At 50.3% G+C, this 20696-nt stretch overlaps 12 protein-coding genes across 12 annotated transcripts; 9 read left to right on the forward strand and 3 right to left on the reverse strand.

The window, feature by feature from the left end:
• Positions 1-61: 61 nt before the first annotated feature.
• On the forward strand, positions 62-1402 carry N7462_009529 (glycoside hydrolase family 1 protein; the record flags this gene model as incomplete). The annotated part of the gene is made up of 1 exon (XM_057081243.1): positions 62-1402. The coding sequence occupies one exon, from the start codon at positions 62-64 to the stop codon at positions 1400-1402; it is 1341 nt and encodes a 446-aa protein (XP_056930080.1).
• Positions 1403-2262: 860 nt separating this feature from the next.
• N7462_009530 (uncharacterized protein) lies at positions 2263-2646 on the forward strand (the record flags this gene model as incomplete). Its single annotated transcript, XM_057081244.1, has 1 exon — positions 2263-2646. The coding sequence occupies one exon, from the start codon at positions 2263-2265 to the stop codon at positions 2644-2646; it is 384 nt and encodes a 127-aa protein (XP_056930081.1).
• Positions 2647-2747: 101 nt separating this feature from the next.
• N7462_009531 (uncharacterized protein) lies at positions 2748-3305 on the forward strand (the record flags this gene model as incomplete). Its single annotated transcript, XM_057081245.1, has 1 exon — positions 2748-3305. The coding sequence occupies one exon, from the start codon at positions 2748-2750 to the stop codon at positions 3303-3305; it is 558 nt and encodes a 185-aa protein (XP_056930082.1).
• A 644-nt stretch (positions 3306-3949) lies between these two features.
• On the forward strand, positions 3950-4711 carry N7462_009532 (uncharacterized protein; the record flags this gene model as incomplete). Its single annotated transcript, XM_057081246.1, has 1 exon — positions 3950-4711. The coding sequence occupies one exon, from the start codon at positions 3950-3952 to the stop codon at positions 4709-4711; it is 762 nt and encodes a 253-aa protein (XP_056930083.1).
• Positions 4712-8148: 3437 nt separating this feature from the next.
• N7462_009533 (uncharacterized protein) lies at positions 8149-8501 on the reverse strand (the record flags this gene model as incomplete). Its single annotated transcript, XM_057081247.1, has 2 exons — positions 8149-8254; positions 8329-8501. The coding sequence occupies 2 exons, from the start codon at positions 8499-8501 to the stop codon at positions 8149-8151; spliced, it is 279 nt and encodes a 92-aa protein (XP_056930084.1).
• Positions 8502-9746: 1245 nt separating this feature from the next.
• Positions 9747-10754, forward strand: N7462_009534 (cytochrome b561 domain-containing protein; the record flags this gene model as incomplete). Its single annotated transcript, XM_057081248.1, has 3 exons — positions 9747-9908; positions 10045-10107; positions 10260-10754. 3 exons carry the CDS (start codon positions 9747-9749, stop codon positions 10752-10754), a joined length of 720 nt encoding a protein of 239 aa, XP_056930085.1.
• Positions 10755-11147: 393 nt separating this feature from the next.
• N7462_009535 (uncharacterized protein) lies at positions 11148-11870 on the forward strand (the record flags this gene model as incomplete). The annotated part of the gene is made up of 1 exon (XM_057081249.1): positions 11148-11870. The coding sequence occupies one exon, from the start codon at positions 11148-11150 to the stop codon at positions 11868-11870; it is 723 nt and encodes a 240-aa protein (XP_056930086.1).
• An 11-nt stretch (positions 11871-11881) lies between these two features.
• Positions 11882-12769, forward strand: N7462_009536 (Aminoacyl-tRNA synthetase class II; the record flags this gene model as incomplete). The annotated part of the gene is made up of 1 exon (XM_057081250.1): positions 11882-12769. The coding sequence occupies one exon, from the start codon at positions 11882-11884 to the stop codon at positions 12767-12769; it is 888 nt and encodes a 295-aa protein (XP_056930087.1).
• A 619-nt stretch (positions 12770-13388) lies between these two features.
• N7462_009537 (uncharacterized protein) lies at positions 13389-15163 on the reverse strand (the record flags this gene model as incomplete). Its single annotated transcript, XM_057081251.1, has 2 exons — positions 13389-14537; positions 14639-15163. The coding sequence occupies 2 exons, from the start codon at positions 15161-15163 to the stop codon at positions 13389-13391; spliced, it is 1674 nt and encodes a 557-aa protein (XP_056930088.1).
• A 1816-nt stretch (positions 15164-16979) lies between these two features.
• On the forward strand, positions 16980-18502 carry ptpB (tyrosine protein phosphatase PTP1; the record flags this gene model as incomplete). The annotated part of the gene is made up of 3 exons (XM_057081252.1): positions 16980-17145; positions 17260-17525; positions 17639-18502. 3 exons carry the CDS (start codon positions 16980-16982, stop codon positions 18500-18502), a joined length of 1296 nt encoding a protein of 431 aa, XP_056930089.1.
• Positions 18503-19433: 931 nt separating this feature from the next.
• On the reverse strand, positions 19434-20140 carry N7462_009539 (VanZ family protein; the record flags this gene model as incomplete). Its single annotated transcript, XM_057081253.1, has 2 exons — positions 19434-20056; positions 20116-20140. 2 exons carry the CDS (start codon positions 20138-20140, stop codon positions 19434-19436), a joined length of 648 nt encoding a protein of 215 aa, XP_056930090.1.
• A 132-nt stretch (positions 20141-20272) lies between these two features.
• Positions 20273-20650, forward strand: N7462_009540 (uncharacterized protein; the record flags this gene model as incomplete). Its single annotated transcript, XM_057081254.1, has 2 exons — positions 20273-20308; positions 20402-20650. 2 exons carry the CDS (start codon positions 20273-20275, stop codon positions 20648-20650), a joined length of 285 nt encoding a protein of 94 aa, XP_056930091.1.
• Between the last annotated feature and the right edge of the window lie 46 nt (positions 20651-20696).

Here is a 20696-nt window from a genome sequence, read left to right on the forward strand (position 1 = left end):
AAAGCAGAAGAAAAAAGTCCACGGCGCCGAAATCATTAAAACGAAGACATTCCATTCGGCCATGGATCTGAAATCAGTACAGGATCTGAAAGGCGTTCTTCGCCCAGACTTCTACCATGGATATGCTACCGCTGCGGCGCAGATTGAAGGGGCCTGGGATAAAGATGGGAAAGGAATCTCGATCTGGGATGAATTCGGCCATACCCCCGGCAAGATCTCCGACGGAAGCACGGCAGATGACGCCGTCCGAGCTTATGACTTTTACCGCGAGGATGTGGCGCTCATGAAGTCCTATGGCGTTAATGCCTATCGCTTCTCGTTGGCCTGGTCGCGTATCATCCCCCTGGGAGGCTGTGATGACCCTGTCAACGAGCAAGGTATCCAATACTACTCGAACCTTATTGACGAGCTCATTCGCAATGGAATCACTCCTTTTGTGACTCTGTTCCACTGGGATATTCCCCAAGCCCTGGAGGATAGATATGGTGGCATGCTGAACCAGGCAGCCTATACGCCAGATTTTGTGCGCTATGCACGGGTGTGCTTTGAACGGTTTGGTGATCGAGTCAAGCACTGGATCACCTACAATGAGCCGGGGGTGTACACCTTGGCTGGATACGCTGCCGGTGTACATGCACCAGGGCGATCATCTTTTCGCGATCGGAATGCAGAGGGCGACTCATCCACGGAGCCTTTTACTGTCGCCCACACCGAATTGGTCTCGCATGGACATGTCTCTCAACTGTATCGTGAGGAATTCCAACCTCAACAGAAGGGGACGATTGGGATCACTCTTCATGGCAATTGGTCTGAGCCTTGGAATGAAGAAGACCCTCTTGACCAAGCAGCTGCGGAGCGAGCTCGAGAATTTGAGATTGCTTGGTTCGCGGATCCCCTTTACAAGACTGGCGACTACCCTGCATCTATGCGTGAGCAGCTTGGAGACAGACTACCTCGATTCACCTCCGAAGAGTCTCGACTGGTGCTCGGTAGCTCTGAATTTTATGGGATGAATACGTATACAACATTTTTCATGAAGCACAAGACGACACCCCCAGATATCAATGATCATAAAGGAAATGTGGAAATCCATGATGAAAATTGCAACGGCATACCTCGTGGAGAGGAAAGTGACACTCCGTGGCTTCGTGCCGCACCTGGAGGGTTCCGAAAGTTGTTGAACTGGATCTATAAGCGATATCAAATGCCGATCTATGTCACAGAGAACGGCACTACAGCAAAGGGCGAAGTGGCCCCAACGCCAGAAGTGCTCAATGATACATTCCGAATTAGATTTTTTGAGGGTTACGTGGGAAATGCGTTGGCCCGAGCAGTCAAAGAGGATGGTATTGACATCCGGTCATATTTCGCTTGGACATTCACTGATAACTGGGGTGAGTAATAAATCTTTTCACCTATCAAATTTGTGACGAGGATCCTGATGACTGACTGATGTATAGAATGGGCTGCTGGATATTCAGATCGATTTGGGTGTACATTTATCGATTATGAAAGCGAGCAAAAGACACGCTACCCAAAGCAGTCTGCGTACTATTTGGATAAGCTGTTCAAACATTTGATTCAGGAAGCCTAGAATGCTCAATGAAATACTTTATTTTTGCGAAAGAGAAAATATCTTTCTTTTGCCACCCTGTCACTTCAAAATGCACCTTCCGGGCTTTCTACTCACTGATACCGATATTTAACCATGGGTATCGCCTTGCGCTGTTGGGGTTTCTTTGGAGTAATCGGCAGTCTGAAAATTGCATTTAGTCATTTCTCGAGGTCCAAGATCGTATCTAAAAGCATATCATATTGTCAGAGCATCGACCTTCCGTTCCGAGGTACAATCTGACAATATAACCAATTAAGGCAGGTCATTGCGATCTGTTATAGGCTAGCCCCCGCACGACTCCAACTGAGGGGAAGTTCGGCTCGGCTGTTGATAGGCTCGGGTAGCCGACGAGAACCAAGAAGTCCGGAGAAGCATATAACTAATTAACTAACAAGCGTGCGTTTGTCCATCTCTGAATCAATCTCATCAAAGCGAAACTACATTCACCATGAGCTCGGGCGACGCGCCAATTCAACTCACGCTGAGGGGAAGCCCCCGAGAAGTATCGCATCCTGTCTTTGCAGAAATAATGATTTTCGAGCCAAGTTTCATATGAAGCTGATTTGCGAATCACAAAATAGATTGGTCTCGAGCATGGCCGTTCATTGCGGGATCAAATCCGCAGTCAAATCGATATCTATGAGGGCATGTTTGAATATACATCCAAGTTATCCTGGTCCGAGGTCCGCGAAGTTGCGAAAGAGTTCCAGCCAGTGCTTGTGGAACGGACGCCTCATCTATTCGCTGAAATGGAGGGAATCGCCGAGGGGGCCGGGTTGGATGTGCTTGACATTGTAGCGCTTAACTGTCGCAGTGAGATTGCCCTAGGCAAATTCTCCGATGGCTGCTCAACGCTCTGCTGGAAAAAGAACGATCATTGCCGTGTTTTATCTCAGAACTGGGACTGGACTGACACTGTGAAGAAAAACCTGGCCATGGTCTCTATTGAACAGCTTGGCAAGCCTACCATCTATATGGTAACGGAGGTGAGAGCTGCTCCTCTAACAAAATATCGCGGTGTCAGAGGCTGACCAAAGATGATTGTGACGCTGTACAGGCGGGGCTTGTGGGCAAGATCGGATTCAACTCGGCGGCGGTGGGGACATGTCTTAACGCAATCAGGGCCAAACCGATGATCAGCAGCAAACTGCCCATCCATGTCGCCCTCCGCTTGTGTCTGGAAAGTACGTCCGTTGAGAACGCTGTAAAGACCCTCAAGTCATTGGGTGGTGTTGCTTCTGCTCAACACATTTTGGTTGCCGACCATACAACAGCGTTGGGTCTTGAATTATCGCCAGTGGGTGACAAGCATATTGTTGAGGATGCGTCGGGGTTGATTGGCCACACCAACCATTTTATTGAGAATCGATATGTCAACGAACCCCCGTGGCTGGCCGGATCTCCCGTTCGCCTGAAGAGGCTGGGAGATTTAGCCCAGGAGCTCATCTCACAGGGGGTGACGGGTGATGCCCTCACTCCATCTGTGCTGCGAGATCGAATCTTCTCAGATACATACAACGCTCCAGAGGCTATCTGTTGCCGCGAAGATTCCACCCGTCATATTTCAATCCGGAGTAGCTCCTTATTCAACATCGTCATGAATCTAGATCCACAAAATCTCGGAGCCGAGGTAGTTTGGGGTCGACCTGGTTCGGGGGAAGAGGGGCCTGTTCTGAAGATGCCTTGGTAGAAAAAAAAATCTCAATAACTCTAGAAAAACTCAATAGGAATCAGTATTTTCATATCGAATATATCCGGTATCATATTCATCGAGATTGTATGGGGGTTAGATCATGGATGCTGCCAACCGTAGGGAGATTAGAGGAAAGTTCTCATTCGTCATCTATTGTTTACTACAAACATCCGACACCCTTCTCATAATCCAAAGAACCAGATGTATGATACATGTTTGCAGTCTACGTGAATCTTGAAACATGGCCATGTCCTGGAAATAGAAATTTGAAAGCTTTCAATCCTACATCAAAGCGGAGACGTACCCACAATGTTAGTGTTTACAGGAACAAAGGCTTTGAATATGTACACTTCTGTTTATTATTTATACATTGGACATAATCCCCCAACAAAGAAGTGGGAAGGGACGAAATAGGATGATCATTTGTACATCTTTCACGGTCCTCCATTATCCCCCAGCCAGGTTCAAAGAATAGTCTTAGACTCCCCCCTCCCCTCCCGACGAAAAATCTAGCATAAAAAGCCTTGATTCCCTCATAAAATATCAACCCATATAATAAATCTCCCATTTTCGTCAGGTCAGCATCCGATCCAGTTATATTCTTTTTGTCGATACTCGTTTCTCCACGGATACCGCCCATCATGTCTCAGCTTCCGTGGCGCGAGTACGATCTGGCGCCTTCTCGCGTGCATTTAGTAGAGTCGGCTGAGATGCTGCAAACTCAGGTTGACATCCTCGAAGCGCGTGATGCTCGACGGTTCAAAGATCTCCCACGACTGATAATTAGTATAATTCACAGGATCACTGGAGCCAAGTTACTTAGTGAGATTGAGCTCACAAGAACGTTCGGGTTCAGCTACTCCGATCCCGTGTTCAGTGAGAACTGCAACCAAATCTGTCGTACCATCAACGAGCAACGACAGACTCTCGAGAAAAACTTTGACAATGCTACAGAGGTTGCCAAAGGGCTGAAAGGAATAATTTCCTTTATTAACGAAATGCTCCTGAATGACCATGAAGGTTCTCCCAACTTTCTCCAACTGGACGAGTTCATCTACGTCGTTTGCGGCATCAGCAGATGGCTAACCGGTCTACAGGATCCCAGTGCAGACTGGTCTGCAACTCTCCGGATGGTGAATGATCTTATGAACCAGCTCTGTGAATGTATCCGGGTGGCGATGCAGGCTGCGTTCGAACGGACCTACCAAGATGCACACCTTGCGGTCCAAGCAAATTACTTCTTCAAGCAGTGTGAACTCATTCTTGGGATTATTGTTTCGCAGCAAAGCATTCTCAATATGAACTCGGAACAATTTCAGGGAGTCATTTTGAATTTGAGCTCGCTGGTGATCGCCATGCGTGAGATGCAGACGAGATGGCCCAAGGTATCTGCGAAGAAGTAGGAGGGACTCTTGGCCTCTCTGATAAATGTATTTCCTTTGCTCTTGGAGTATTGCGGGATTGCCTGCCTTTTTTTTCTAAATTGTTGATTTTTCTCGTACAGTAATATTCGAAATCAGTTATACCTCTACATTCTACCGACTTCTGTCCCGGAAAATAAACCCGGGATACACTAATCTCCCGCTCGACTATACACGATCAGACTAAATTAAAAGTCTGAGGCAACGAATTGAAAGGTACTAGTATAAGTAAGAGCCTAGCTATATTCCTCTTAGAGTTTCTTTATTTATATTCAAATATAGTGTCATATGATATTGTAACATAAGGCTATTCCCAACTTAATGCCTCAGGTGTTAGTTCGACACCTTATCGGTCAGGCTTCATCATGATAGCCCTACTTCTTCCTAACATGGATGCATAACCTACAAGGCCCTAAGGGTTCGGTGCCCTTCCATTAGGGATTCGTGAACCCCTCTCCCCTGTAGCCTTTGCTTACCTCTGTTACATGTGGGCTACGTCAGACCGCGTGTTGTAATGTGATCCATCGCCTTTACTTTGGTCATGTAGGAAAGTGTTGAAGCCTGTACATAAATTGAGGATTATAGAGAGATCCATGATAGCAAGAAATAATGTTTTGTCTTCCTTACTTGACGTTTATCTTCCTACCTAGTCGACAGGCTTTCTACCCTGTACAAGTAGTTATTCTTTAACACTTATGCTATAGAGAGTAAACCATAGTAAGCAAAGATGCTTCTCTATATCGATATCTTATATTACCTATAACCTATTGCAATTTTTATTCGTTCCCGGTTCCTAGCAACCCCTAGTTCTACTAATATGCTAACTAGGCGTTCTAAGGCTTACGATTAATCTTTTAGCTAGATAGTATAATCTAGGGTAAGTAGCTTAATTTAATTGTATAGATAATTATTACTCTTCTTTAACTATAGGTCGGAAAGAGGAGAAAAGAGGAAAGTTGTTAGTTACGAAAAAAATACTTAGCGAGCTACTCGACATAGAGAGGAATAATTCTAGCGAGAGACCAATCTAGCGTAACGTCTATAATTTAATATAGTACGACTTATTTATATATTAATATAGTCCTTATTATCAAGTAGACCCGATAGGGAAAAAGTACTATCTACTTAAATCTTATTATATTAAGCGCCTTATTATGTACGTTAAGAAAGGTAGGATACTAGAAAGCTATAAAGATATACTAGAAGTAGTCTAGGACGAATTATATAGGGAGGAGTAAGAGAGACTAAACAGAAAACAGCGTAAAGGAGACTAAACTACCCGGTTCGGAATTTGTATCGTAATAATCGAGAATAGCCTTGACCTGGAGCAGGTCACAAAAACTAACATCCAAATCTCTTCATCGAGAAAGGGATAAAAATAGGTATCGCTCGACGTTTCGTAGAAGACATCGGAAAGTGGGTTAAGAATGTGAAGAAAGCGATGCCTGTTTATGAAATTCTTTAGACTGGACAGGTGGTCATTTAATCATCATAGCGTTTTGGGCTTGAACACGTTAATTGTATTTTTGACCGAACCAGATAGAGCAACCCTAGATTGTTATAACAGAATTCATCGCGTATCAGCTTTCGTTTTCCTCTAGTTTCTGTTAATGTTTGAAATCTTTGAGCAGTGCAGAAGCCAGCCCGGTCACTCAGTTTCGACTTCGGCTTTTTGCCTAGCTGGTCTGTTTGTCGAAAAGATCTCTCTCGTCGCCTTGCATGCGGTTGAGACCTGATTTGCGAAGGTCGGAGAAGAAATTAATCGCAGCATCGAAAGTCTCATGACTCGTCTATCCGTCCCGCTGCACTAGGCTATCAACACTGTCAAAAAAGTCTTGAGCCTTATTCCAACCCTCTGAATCCTTTAAATAGTTCTTCAACTCTTCCTTAGTAAAACTATACGGGCAATCACCTCGGATCCCTATATCTTGCTAGTGTCTTTATATATCGTCAGCGTTTGCTAGTGTCACAAGATTTAAGCACGGTATAATTGGAAGGTCGGCTGTGGAAGTGCCGGCCTTTGCTTCCGAAACGGACGGGATACATGATATCTTAATTGTTGCAGAGCGGATAGGATTGAATGCCGCATAGCCCTGGTTCATCGCTGGATGTTGGCGGTGCTCTGATAACGAATAGCGATAAGTGGCACGGGAGTTGGCAGGTTGGCGCCAGGCTTAGTAAGTCACTATCTCAAGACGACACTGTTTAATCTGCACAGGGCTGCAACTTCACTAAGTTTTACGACGATCAGGTGAGGCGAAATGCCTTGTACCCTCCAATATTCCGAAAGGTATATGTCTAGTAAAACATAATTCGTTAATGGCTAGGTGACCTGTCCTATCGCAGGGATAATAGGTCTGGTGACCTCGCACAAGCCCTGTGTATGAGTTTCGTTAACCTTTACTAGTTTATGTGAGGTAGCCATTCCATTCTAGGCCTTTCGAGCTCTCTGATAACATGGTACTGTACTAATTAGGCCAGATGTTTGTTCAAGCTAGATCTTCTTAAGCGATTGCTTATGTATACCCCGCACTCTCTAGCTATTAAATACGAGGATACTCGCGTGGAGGGATATTTACTTGGAGTCACGAATATAAGTAATCTATAGCTAGTACTTTGATTTAACAAGGTCAACCCTCCGATCTCAAGGTACGCGTTTAAGGACTTGATCAACGGACGAAGGCTCATACTATCAAAGGATGCCTATTTCTATCAAGACAGTTCGTGCATTCATCGATGGTATACCTTAGGCAAAAGTGTTCAAAAAAGCCGAAAATACTAGCAGGGGCCAGCGCCTCTATCCGTAACAAAGCCACGACCAAAAGAAGAAATTCTCAATTGATAAAGGGTCAAAAATCAGCGACAGCGAGCAGGAGATTATTCTTCAAGCGAATCAAGGTGCTGAAGACGCCTAAGTGAAAAAGTCCGCTCAGAAGGACAGCGATAGGATTTTAGCAAAATGCGTTATTGACCCTAGTGATATGGACGCTGAACAGGCCAAGGCGGATTTAGAAACGTTTTCCAGGGAGAATAATTGATAAGTCGGAGCAGAAAGAGCTTCAAGGGTCGACAGGCTTCTTCTATCGCTAGGCCTGCATGCCGAAAATGACCTCTAGCGCTCTCTTCTTCTGGCACTAACTATGCTGATACACTAGTTGAGGAAGACATTAAATCCTCGATTTGGACTTTGTTCATAATGACTCCAATTACGTTTAATAAAGCTCTTGAGCTCAGCGAAGAACTCTTCAATAGGATTTAGATCCGGTGAGTAGGGTGGTAAATAAATTAACTTAACCCCCGCATCCTCATATATCTGCGTGAGCCGCTCTGAATAGTGAAATGAAGAATTGTCTATAACTAGGATATATTTAGATTCGGGCTATCTCCCGTAATATTAGAGAAGCTGAGCTATAAAATCCTCAAATATAGTAGTATCTGTGGTGCCGCGGAAGACACGCGAGAGAATAATCCCGTCCTAGGTATAGGCAGGCAATATTTGACATCGCTGATCGCGGTGGAACTGCGCTATTTGTAAAGGGGTTTTGCTAAGTAGCGCCTAGCCTGTGCATCTAAATCTATTCCGTTTATCACATCCCGACTTATCAACAAACACATAGGTAATACAATAAGAAGTCGGACAGAGTATATAGGTAATAGTCTCGTAAATCAGCATTTTGCTCCTTAGCACGTTGTCGCGCGGTCTTCTTAGACTAACCTTTAGCGACGAGGGCTCTTCGGATACTAGAGGTTGTAATAAAGGTTTAGAACTCATCCTAGAGGAAGAGAGCTATCTCAATTAAATAAAGGCTAGGCTTCTTAAATAGATAGTCGCATAGGGCTTCTATTATTAGCGGCATCACGGTAAGTTTCCGGCTGATTCGGGTTTAGGGTACGTAGATACTTCTAAATTGCCGTAAAATTCTGCGAATATTAATAATTCTAAGCTTAGTGCATTCTGCTTCTTTAGCTATCTAGGATATTGTAAAAATTTAGCTCTCTGTTATGTCACGAATAAGACAGAGCTTCGCAAGAGGTAGCCTTAGAGCGATATTGTGTGAACTAGTCTTTGGATAACCTCGGATAGCGATAATAAGGAAGCAGCTTGACGGTTAGGAGAAGGGAGATGTCGCAGTGCGTGTATAGGAGTTTCAATGTAAAATATATTATTGTACGTCTCTTAAGTGTACTGTAAAATACGGATACTACTTTCAAAAAAGCAGTTTCGAGCCAGAGGTATCGCAAGTATCCAATCAGAACTCGCATTACTATGGATTATTATCCGGCAAAGAAGGCGTAAGAGTTCAGAGGTATAACTGATTTCGAATATCACTGTATAGCCAAAATACATTTTTGATAAAGTTCTTTATTCTTGGATCCTCCGCACTCAAATACTATGTAGGTGGTAACAACGCTTTTATGGGAGTAAGAAAAAAAAAACAAAGTCCAAATATATGTATATATCATACAGCTTGCAGATTCCATAGAATGACAGTAGTTGGGCAGTCTTTAAGACTCCCAGAGTTATCCCTTTTTAATGCTTCCTGGCGGGTTGAAAGGGTGGTGAATCATAAATGTAAAAAAATAATCAATAAATAATTAGTTATTTGATCCATTCCTTGATGAAAATATCGAGGGGCATCATCCATCTTCATTCCACTTGCTTGTTAGCAATGCCTCGTCGTTGATTAGCAACCCGCCCCTCCACAAGTCTGCATTGGCCTGCATTGGTTCATGCTGGCGCCCCTCACCTCGTCATTCCCGCGGATGATCGCGCCAGATCAAGCCGCTTCCTCATGAAGCCTCGCCTTGATTGTGCAACACGTAGTAGGACAGCATCAGAGGGCAACATTAATGCATTTGATACTGCTCGTACTGCTACTAGTGGTTAGTAGTTAGCTTTTAGGGTATTACTAACACTGAACAGGTTGCTCCTGACCAATTCTATAAAGCGCGTTCGCCCCTCCAGAACCGTTGCTCAACTTGGTTCTGATTGATCCTTCCCGACTTTGCATCGATCATGGCATCAGCCTCGGATAGCTCGGACAACCATGCGGTGACGGACCAGTTTCCGGAAAGTGAACCTTTACTGGGCCATCCGGGCGATGCCACACAACGACAGGGAGAGAGCATCATCCGCAATCTAATTACAGGTGAGGCGGATCGGAATCAGACAAGCCAGGTTTCACCAGATTGATTCTATCCTCGCTGATATGATTTCTGAATACAGGCACGGCGAGTCTTGCGCAGGCGGGGATTTGGATCGTAAGTATATCTCGTGCATCGTCTCGCCTTCCGCTGTTAACGAATCCATACAGTTGGCGGCGCTCGTGTGGTCCAATCTGCTTTCGCACCCAATTATTCTCTTTACGGCACATCCGGTCAGTCTGATCCCTGCAATCTTCCCTCCTCGTCACTGGCCATCGCTTCTTTTGGGCTAGGGAATCCGCCAGGAAACTCCTCGTGCTGTTCTCGATATCTCAGGGGATGATTTTGTTTCACTGACCGGGAAGCTTATTGCTCGTCTCTCTAGCTTCTTGCCAGCTCTGCCCTACTGCTTCAAGTGCAAGCTACGCTCATCTTGCAGCCGACCACAACCCCGCCACAGAAACGCCTCGGCACCCGCATCCACTACAGCATTCAACTTCTCAGTATCCTGTGTTTCCTCGGCGCCTTCATTGTCATTGAGATCAATAAAGGCGATCACCCCCGTCTGACTTCTCCGCACGGTGTTCTCGGCCTCCTCACCGTCATCAGCGTGGTGCTCCAGTCCGCCGTGGGCATTATCCAGTTCTTCTTCCCAGTCACAGTCCTAGGCAGCGCTGACGCCGGAAAGCGGATCTATAAGTATCACCGTTGGTCTGGCTATGTTCTGCTACTGCTGGAGGTTTCAACTGTTGTGGCGGCGACGCAAACAGAATACAACCTAAGCACATTGCGAATTCCGACCTGGGGCGCGGTGATAGCCATCATTCTAACTTTGTCTGGCTTGGGTGCGAGGATCAAGAAGCATAAACTAGGGCTGTGAGCAGGCAAAAGGGAGTAAATTAATGGTACTGCTTGCTGGCTCTGCAATGGATCTGGCTATCCATCTCGATTTGTTGTGCTGCCAGCACGATTTGACACCAGCCGCGAACAACCCCCCCCCCCCCCCAACCTCCCTTTCCCCTTGGTTCGCGGCATGCATTGACGAAGTGTGTTAAAAAATAAGATGGATCTGGGATTTCAATGTATTTTTGGTGAAGACTAAAGCCTTGAAAACAATGAGTCTATTCCTAGCGTAGTCGCATAGTCTTCAGCTGGTGCTCTCATACTTGGCGCACTAAACATCGGACACCAGACGGGCCCACCCACAAAGAAAGTCGTGATCCACTTCTTCGCATTCGCCAACGCCTCCCTTTACAACCTTCTCTCCCCTCCCATGGCGCCGTCCCCTCCCCCCTACATCTGCTTCAATTGCAGATTGGCGCCCCGGAATGTCCTGCCCCGACTTCTCCCACGGAATTTCTCAACAAGTCGCCGGGCACACCAGCTCCTCCGTCCCGCAACAGCTCCCAAGCCCACGCCGGATGTGAAGCACATCCGCCAGAATGTCGATCTCTTCTCACAAAACTGCATCGACCGGAACTACGCTGGTCACGCCACCTTCCCTGCCCAGATACAGGCCCTATCCGAAGAAGCCAGAAAGTTGGACCATGATCTGAAGGAACCACGCTCGCGCATCAAGCAACTAGAGAAAACAATCGCCAAGCTGTCCATTGCAGCTCGACAGAATGCCAGCGCCGACGGTAAAAGTGTCGACAGTACCCAGCCCCCAGACCAGGAACTGGTGGACCTGAAAGCCGAAGCGCAGCGGCTAAAAGATGCCTCCCACGCCATGACAACGCGCAAAACGACCTGCGATGACGAGATCCACCGCCTTGCCCTGTCCCTCCCGAACCTCTCATCCCCCGACACTCCTATCGGCGACACGCCCCGCCTCGTCAGCTACCTGAACTTCGATCCGCAGGCCCCCCGTCCTGGACCCGCCTCGCGCCCGCCCAGCTCCAGGCCCGTTCCCACGTCGCCATCGGCACCGAGCTCGGCCTTCTCGACTTCACCAGCTCAGCCACGACCACCGGCTGGGGCTGGTATTTCCTGGTGAATGAGGGCGCGATGCTGGAGCAGGCGCTGGTGCAATACGCACTTGGGGTGGCACGCCGGCGCGGATGGAAGGCCGTTGCGCCGCCGTCGCTCGTGTACTCGTACATTGCCGAGGCCTGTGGATTCCAGCCGCGCGACCAGCACAACGAGCAGCAAATCTGGGCTATCGAACAGTCTGACCGCGACCGCGACGTCAAGCCGCCCCGCTCACTGACCGGCACCGCTGAGATCCCGCTCGCCGCCATGTACGCGGGGCGCGACCTGCGTGCCGCCGACCTGCCCATCAAGCTGGTTGGCGCGAGCCGCTGCTACCGCGCGGAGGCGGGCTCGCGCGGCGTGGACACCAAGGGCTTGTACCGCGTGCACGAGTTCACCAAGGTCGAGCTGTTCGGCTGGGCAGATACGCTCGAGACAGGCGAGGCATCGTCCTCGGACGCCCTGTTTGCCGAGCTGCTCGATATCCAGACTGAGATCTTGACGGCGCTGCATCTCCCCTGCCGCGTGCTGGAAATGCCCACAGGCGATCTGGGTGCCAGCGCCACACGCAAGCGCGACATTGAGGCGCTGTTCCCCTCGCGGTTCCGTCCGGCGGGCGCGGCGCCGCCCGTCGTCGTTGACCCCATGGCGCATGCGCTCGAGTCGGCGTGGGGGGAGGTCACGTCGGCGTCGATCTGTACGGATTATCAGAGCCGGCGGCTGGCGACCCGGGTGCGCGGCGGGTCGCCGAAGGAGTCGCGGTTCCCGCATACCGTGAACGGCACAGCGATGGCGGTGCCACGGGTACTTGCGGCGATTCTGGAGAATGGCTGGGATACCGAGCGTGGTGTGGTCATTGTGCCGGAGGTCCTGCGGCCGTGGATGGATGGTATGGAGACGATTGGTCGCCAGGACTCAGTGTAGGTGACCGCCGTGGAGCTCTCTGCGCTTTGCGCACTTGTATAATATTCCCGGGCAGATTTGAAAAGGGTTAAAGCTTTTGTGTATGATGTATATATAGAACAATAGGGATTTTTACCACTCTGGATCACAATATCAAACATTATGAAAATAACATTCTCCCTATCACACAGTATAGATCTCACACAGGAACATTATGTAGATCATTCCAGGGGCGACAGAAGGTATAACAGGGTCTAGTCTTTGCTAGTGCGCACCAGATCAAACAAACCAAGGCCTTAAAGACCAATGGGACCACAGGGAGACAGGAGCAAAAGAGGTCATTCATGGTATCGTAAACACATTAACTAGAGACGCGGTAAGAGGGCTGCGGGACATTAATCAAATACACGTCACATCATCGAGCAAACAAAGAGAGCAAAAAAAAGGGAAGGGAGGGGGAAGGAAAAGAAAACAAGATATGGCATGCAGATAGGTGTACAGCCAGCCAGTTCGTGATTTTCTGTCCACAGACCAAGGCCAGCAGGCTGGAGAGAGAAAGGTCACTTCGAGCAAAGATAATCGAAAGATGGCAAAAAAGCAAGCGCCAAGTAGATAGCGGAGATCAAATGTGGCAAGAGGTTTAGTTCCAGGGCAAGTCAGCCTCCTCGACTCGGGTACAGGTCAAATAAGGCAACCCGGGAGACGCGGTACCGTTGTTGGTACTTGAGGTGCCTTGGTCAGTGCCGGTGTTCTTCAGCTCCAATTCGAGGAAGTTGCGCATGAGCGGTTTCACGACCTCGCGGGCCAGCCGTTTGATCTCGTCCATCTTGCGCTCGAAGCGTTTCAAGGTCTCGCGGGTGTACAGGGAGCCGGAGGACGGGGTCGGATGGAGCTTGAGGAAGCGCTTGATCTCGTCGTGGGAGAGGTATGCCTGTGGAAGTGACGAACCGATCAATTTGTACACGCGGGCGCTCGGGTCCGGCGCTGTCGGGGGACGAGAGGAGCCTGTCTGGGAGCCTTGCACCGCAGGCGGCGGGGCGGTGCCATTGGAATTGGAGGAGTTCTTGAGGATAGGCGGCGGTGGGGGAGTGGTGTTCTCGATGAGCCACTGGCGGAATAGGGAGACGGCAAGCCAGTCCAGGTATGCATTTGAGGGGCCGACACGTTCGCCGCGGGAGGTGGTCAGAGACAGGCGGAAGAGCTTGGACTCCACGCGAGCCTTGAGGTCTTCCAGATCCTCGTATTTGTCCTCGATCAGATCGAGGACGGAATTAGGGAGAGGCGCATAGGAAGCATTGCGCAAATTCGGTAAGGCGGCGGGCCACTGGCCGACGACGTGAACCAGGGCTTCGGAGAAGATCACCCGGCTGCGTGCCAGATAGCCCAGCTTGAGATAGCTAGGCGGATACTTGGCGATTTGTTTGAACAGACGTGAGCCAAATCCGAGAAGGTGGTGATCTACTCGGGGGCCCGTGACGGACAAGGCGTCGTACATATCCGCCAATGCAAGCAGAGCCTTACATTCGGCGTAGGCAGAGGCAATATTGACACTGTTCAAGAGAGGTGGATGATTATAAAATAGGCGGAAGAGGTTGTCGTAGTCACGAACCAACTGGTCGACCGGCGGGCCATGATCTTCACTCCCCTGCTTAGGCAAGTGAGCTACCGACTGCATTCCGGTCAGATTCGCCATGGATCGGAAGAAGCCCGCCTGTCCGGTGGTCGGCTTGGTCATCGTCGGTACATATGTGGATTGGTCACTGCTGAACATGGGGGCATAACTCGGTTGCTGCACGGGGACAAAAGGTTAGTTGGTCTTCCATGAGTCAATTCGAACAGGGACGGTATCTCGACCGGGGATGCGCTCTCGCGCGCGGCGCGATAACTGACCTTCTGCACCAGAATCGGCTCTTCGTCCTCCGCACGATTGTCCCAGTCCAATTCATATCGCCAGCGCCGCTTCTCGCTCGGCCGCACAGCCAGTGCGCCTTGTTCCGACTGCGCCAGCGTCGAGCCATTGGACAACGAATCGTCCTCGCTGATGCGCGACAACGAACCCGACCCGTCAGGTTTGGATGGCGCGACCACGGTCTGGCGCGACCAGTCTTCGCTGGTGCTTGCCTCGAAGAAGCCCGAGCATTGCGCCAAGATCAGTCGATGGAGGAGATAACGGCGTTCCTGCGCGCCGACGCGAATGACAATCTCGGTGTCGCCGGTGTAGGTGAAGATCGGAAAGTCGTTTGAGGAGGCGGCGTGCAGGGAGCCGCCATGATGCGAGCGCCCCGATCGATGCCGGCGACCGGAGTGAGAATGTCGCGAGACCACGGACACGGCACTCTGGTGCGGCGTGGAGTGATCGGTGGTTTGCGCCTGGGAGACCATGTCGGGAGGGCGCACAGGCAGGGTGGTGGTCATGGAGAAAGAGAGACTGCGCCGGTGCTCAACACCCTGCGCGATCGGAGTCCGACATCCAAACCGACGCGAGTGACTCAGGGGGACCGCGAGAACCAATGCGTGATGTTCGAGGAGGGAGAGCAGGTGTGACGTGAAGGATGTTTCAGACGGGGGATGCTTTCGAGATGCGCGCGCTACCCCCCGCGCGATGCGCCAAAACACTAGGTTTATCGCCGACGCCGATAAAAAAAGGGGGGAGATGAACCGGGACCGGCTTTCGACCGGGGAAGGACTTCCTCGGATTGTCTCAAAGGGAGATCCTACAGCGAAAGAGAGGGACAGGGGAAGCCGAAGATCACACAGGAATAGTAGACTGGAGGTCTGAAACAGCTTCTACTCTTCATCAAGTCACTCCAAAAAGAAAACAAACCGGGAAATGTCCGCGGTTGAAGAATCCCTAATCCAGTAGATTCCTGGTTGCGTACCGCATTTCCGGGACGCAAGCAGCTGAAAGCCAGCGCCAGTGGCAAATCTCGGGCCAAAGCACGCTGCACACCTGCAGGGTGCTTATTATGGCACCTCCAAGTGCGAAAAAAAGACAGTACCTAGGAATTAAGTATCGGCAGTTGGCGGTCGAGAGACGTGCATCTATCCCCCGAGAAGGATATAGTTGTATAGGTGTATCGTTGTATAGTTGGAGTGTTGTATAGTTGCATCAGCTCAGAAGAGAGTAGGATAGGATATCCCAACCATGCCCGATGATTCTGGCGATAATCACTGAACTCAACAGTCTCTCTAGTCTCTCTAGTCCATCTGGTTCAACGTATCCAGCAAGTCGCCGTTGGGTTCACCTGTTCTCCGCGTCCAGAAACACACAGGTTCCCCCATAGATCCAAGTCTCCTTTCGGAAGAGAAGCTTGTTTTCGACCCCGAGTTCGTCGGGAATGAGCGAAACGGATTCGGGTCTTCATCAGGCGCAATGCAGCTTCGAGCATCTGAAACAGGTCTAAATTACTTAAACACACTGCACACCGTGGCCGACAAAGGCTTTCTATTCGAATCCAGCCCGTGCTTTGTTTCAGCCAGAAAGTGACTCGATTCTTCGACCGGCGCGCGCTGTCCAGGCCGTGGGCCCCTCTGTCCGGCCCTCTATTCTGTCGGTGTCGCGGTGTCGCGGTGTCGCGGTGTCGCGGTGTTCGGTGTGTCTGTGTTTCTGTGCTTCTGTGTATCTATCACCACTTTGGGAAGCGTCTCGTGGGATTTGGGACTCGACGCCCCTCTGTGTCGCCCGTGGTCGCCGAAATCCGTCTTCGTTCCCCCCCGCCCTTAATTTTCTCTTTCTTCTCCCCCTCCTCCCCCGCCATCATTTCGGCCCCGACAGCCCAAAACCAAAAAGAAAAAAAAATATCCCGGCATCGGTCGGCTTGCTCCCTCTGGTTCGGACCTTCCTGGCAAACGCAGTTCGGCCTTATACGAGGTCACACGTGCTCTTGCGACGCTCCTGACATCCATTCGACGCCCAAAACTCCCGAACTTCCCCCCCCTCTCCCTTCTCTTTCCCCCCCGCCCTCGATTTTCCTCAAAAAATCTGGCCCTGGATACTTCTTCACGGGACAGCTTCTATAGCTGTCCCGATCTGTCCACGCTGCAGATTTCCCAGGTCTCGGCTGCCGCCTACGGAATCGAACACGAAATCAATACCGAACCCTCTCGGTCGCCCTCCCCGGATCTGGCCCCGCGCAGCGTCAAGAAGCGCTCCAAGGGCCAGGCCGTCTCCAGGAAGGCCCGTGGCGTGATCGGCAAGGTGCGCGCATTCCAACGGATCGCAACCGCTAAGATGGCGCATCCGTCCATCAAGATCGACACCAACGTCCAGTCCACCAAGCGCGGCCCGCCGGACAGCGATGCGAGCCTTGACGGGCTCGGCAGCGAGCAGGGGAATCCCCGTCTGGATGTTGGGGATACGGCCGACGTCCCGCCGTTCCTGTGTCAATCGGCCTCGGGTGAGTGAGGGGTGCATGCACCTATCGGAGAATACCAGTCTCCACGTGGAGAGGGTCTTTTCCTGTTCGTGTTTGGGGGAGCGTTTAACTGACCGCTTTGGGACATGTTCACAGAGATTCACGACAAGTTCGAAGACCTCGAAATGAGACAACACACCCGCATGACCGAAGGCTCGCTCTCTGACGATCCCGCCCACCCCTTCGCCCTCGAGGCCGACCCTAGGATTCGAGACAGGAATCGCTATGTCAACGTCCAGGCCTGGGCGAACTGCCGTATCCATCTGCAGGTCCCCGAGGGCGAGTGTGATTTCATCAACGCGTCCCCGATCCTGCTGATCGATACCGTCACGCAGGAAAAACGGAGGTATATTGCAACTCAGGTAGGTGGACAGTTGGATCCCCCTCCCTTTCTTCCACCCCTTCCCCTCCCATTTTGGATATACTTGGTACTTTTGGCATGGCTTTTTCTCTGACGGACAGATTGGGCGTGTAGGCACCGAAGCTTGGTCATATCTCCCACTTTTGGCATATGGTCTTCCACGAAAGCCAGGAGGTCGGCGTCATTGTTATGCTGACCAAGACATTTGAAGCGGGCCGGGAAAAATGCGCACAGTACTTCCCCTTGAACGATGAGCAGCCCTCAATGATTTTGTCCGATTCGTTCGTGGCCGACCAAACCCAGTCCCCAGCAGAAGAAGCCCGACCCATCCTTGGCAAGGTCACTCTGTTGGACTCTGACTTTGACGATAAATCGCGATCTGAGATCCGGAAGCTGGAGCTGACCATCGGCTTGGAGTCCAAGATTGTCTGGCACTTCCTCTTCGCCGGCTGGCCAGATTACTCCAAACCTGAGGGTAGTGATCGTGAGGCGCTTCTGGAACTGATCAAGCTGTCTGCATCCAAATCCAGTGCCCAGAACCCACGTGTGGTGCACTGCAGTGCTGGCGTTGGTCGGACGGGGACTTTCATCGCTCTCGACCATCTCCTCCAGGAGCTTGAATCGGGCCAGCTCCTACAGGTAGCTGATCCTGAAATCGACCCGGTCTTTGAAACAGTCAACCAGATGCGCGAGCAACGCATGATGATGGTCTACAACGAAATGCAGATGCAGTTCATCTACGAGGTCCTCCGAGAGCAGACCGATGTGAAGCTGGGCAAGGTCCCGGCTCCGAGCGAGTCCCCTGGAGATCAAATGGACGAACCGCGTTCGGCAAAGGTGGCGAAGCTGAGCGATCAGGCCGAGTACTCGCTGACGCTGAAGCCCGAATTGGAGGCTGTCCCGGACCGAGTCGCAACACCGACGCACGAATGGTTTGGAACTCCCGAGACCTCGGACAACGAGCAGTGCGAAGGCTAATTCTCATACTTCTTCGTCTTTTTCACCACATTCATACGTTTTTCCTTTCCTTTCTTGTTCTTTCTCTCTTTTTTTTTTTTTTTTTTTTTTTTACGGTCGTGAATATTCTCCCACAGTTTTATCCTCTTCGTCACGATTTGATCATGAGCCCCTGAATTGTCGATCTCATTTGTCCTCTTGCATCATATCATGGCATCCGGTGTTCTGCGTTTTTTCTATTCCCTGTTCGAATTGTTTAGTTCGCTCATGTTTGTCTGCTCATCCGAACCCTCTCCCCCACCTTTGGTTTTCCCTTCCCCGCCTTTTTCGAAATACCCCCAAGTCTGCATGGCCATAACCTTGATGTCCCTTGCCCTTTATGTAGCCCTATATGCCTGCTGACCGGAGTCGCCTAGTTTTGCATTAGAATTGCTGTATATTAACGGTCTGTTGAACAGTCCTTTGCCATTATGCGGTCGACCACGCCCGAAGATTTCTTTACACACTCACGTCACATCTATCACATCTTGCCGGTTGCGGTTGCGGTTATAATTGTATGTAATATTGATAAAGGCGCCTAAGCTGTACATCTATCTAAAGATGAATCGGTTCCTCGACCAAAAGAGCATTGCAATATAGACCGAGAAGAGGCTGGCAACAGGACACGATCCGGCCGGTTCCTTCCACACCCTCATACAGCACATGCCCGATCCTGTAAAAAGCGGAAAGAGAAATAGAGACAAGCGCTGCGGGATACACAATTGGCTTAAATGACTGGTATCATTCCAACATGAAATCGATCAATGCATCAGTCCATAATCATAACGACTCGTAAAATTGACAATTCAACAGAGAAAGATGGCGACGAGGACTCTCAACTTGCAAAATTTCCCAGATTTGAGTTGCCCTGCACACTCTTTTGATATCCAAAAGAAAGCAGAATGAGAGTCATTTAGTCATTGCGTTTGGCTGCACCTTCGCTATTTTGACCCGTTTCATGATAGCTTGGAGGTGAAGCCTGATGCTGCGTTGGCTCGGGCCCATCTTCTGTGTCCCAATTGTCGACGGCGTTCTCATCCCAATTGTCCACCTCTTGCTCGAGGTTCATGACACCGGTCTCTTGGGGCCCTAGTCCCTCCTCATCCTGAGAATCACGGCCAGCAACCCCGACGCCAAGCTCGACATCATCTGCACCGCCCTCCATCATACCGAAGCGGCTCTGGCGGCGACGCTCCAACATGCGGCGGTGGTACCAGCCGCACAGACCCACAGCGCCGAGGCTGCCGACAAGGTTGGCGAGCACATCGAACGGATCGAAAGCGCGACCATTGGGCAAAAAGCCCTGGACAATCTCCGAGCCCACTCCCAGGCCCAGTGTGCAAATGATCAGAGTCAAGTGAAGGGTGCGCCGGCGCGAGGTATCTAAGATCCAGTAGAAGGTCACGGACAAGAGGAAGAAGGTGATGAGGTGCAAGAACTTGTCATTTGGCTGAAGTTGGGTGGGAATTGAAGACGAGGTGCTGTGTGGGAGGAGACCGACATAGGCAGCCAATATGAGGAGGAAAATGAAAGCTCCTAAGTGTGTTGGGTTAGCTGATTGGCCTTGGTAGACTAGTATTGCGCTGCAAACGTACCTGCAAAAGGATAACGGATCCGCATGGCGAACGGTTACAAAAGCAATATAAAACCTAGGTGGCGGAGAGTCTTTTTGAAGCTTTGAAGGTGGCGTGGTTGAGCTTGAGGTGGCACAAAAGGTTCCCAGACAGCGCAGCAGATGTGGTGATGGTACGGATGGACGTTGATCACTTGGCCCCAGCTGCTGCCTTAGTGCGTCATATGTGGAGTGGTAGGGGTATATCTCCAGTGATGGTGAAAATGAGCACCACAAGAGTATTCAATGCATAACAGAGTAGAAATTAGGCGCTGTTGAGCAATGTGATCAGTGATATCGTTGCCTCGGATCAGTCAACGGCAAGATCGTCGTCGTCGCCGGCGCTGCTGACCTTGCGATCTGCCGCGTCTCTCCGCCTTCGCGCCCTGGCGTACTTCATCCCCGTCCAGAGAAACTTCCCTACAAAAGCCCTCATCTTCTTCATCAAACCTCGCCGCTGTGCCATCGCTGTTGGCCCTTCCGACATCGCCTGTCGATTTGGCCAACTGCGCGGCTAATCTACATATCACTTAACCCCCCCAAAACGTCCTCGTTGTGATTTCC

Source organism: Penicillium macrosclerotiorum (assembly GCF_028827735.1).
Source record: "Penicillium macrosclerotiorum strain IBT 26536 chromosome Unknown utg000009l_segment0_segment0, whole genome shotgun sequence".
Taxonomy (NCBI): domain Eukaryota; kingdom Fungi; phylum Ascomycota; class Eurotiomycetes; order Eurotiales; family Aspergillaceae; genus Penicillium; species Penicillium macrosclerotiorum.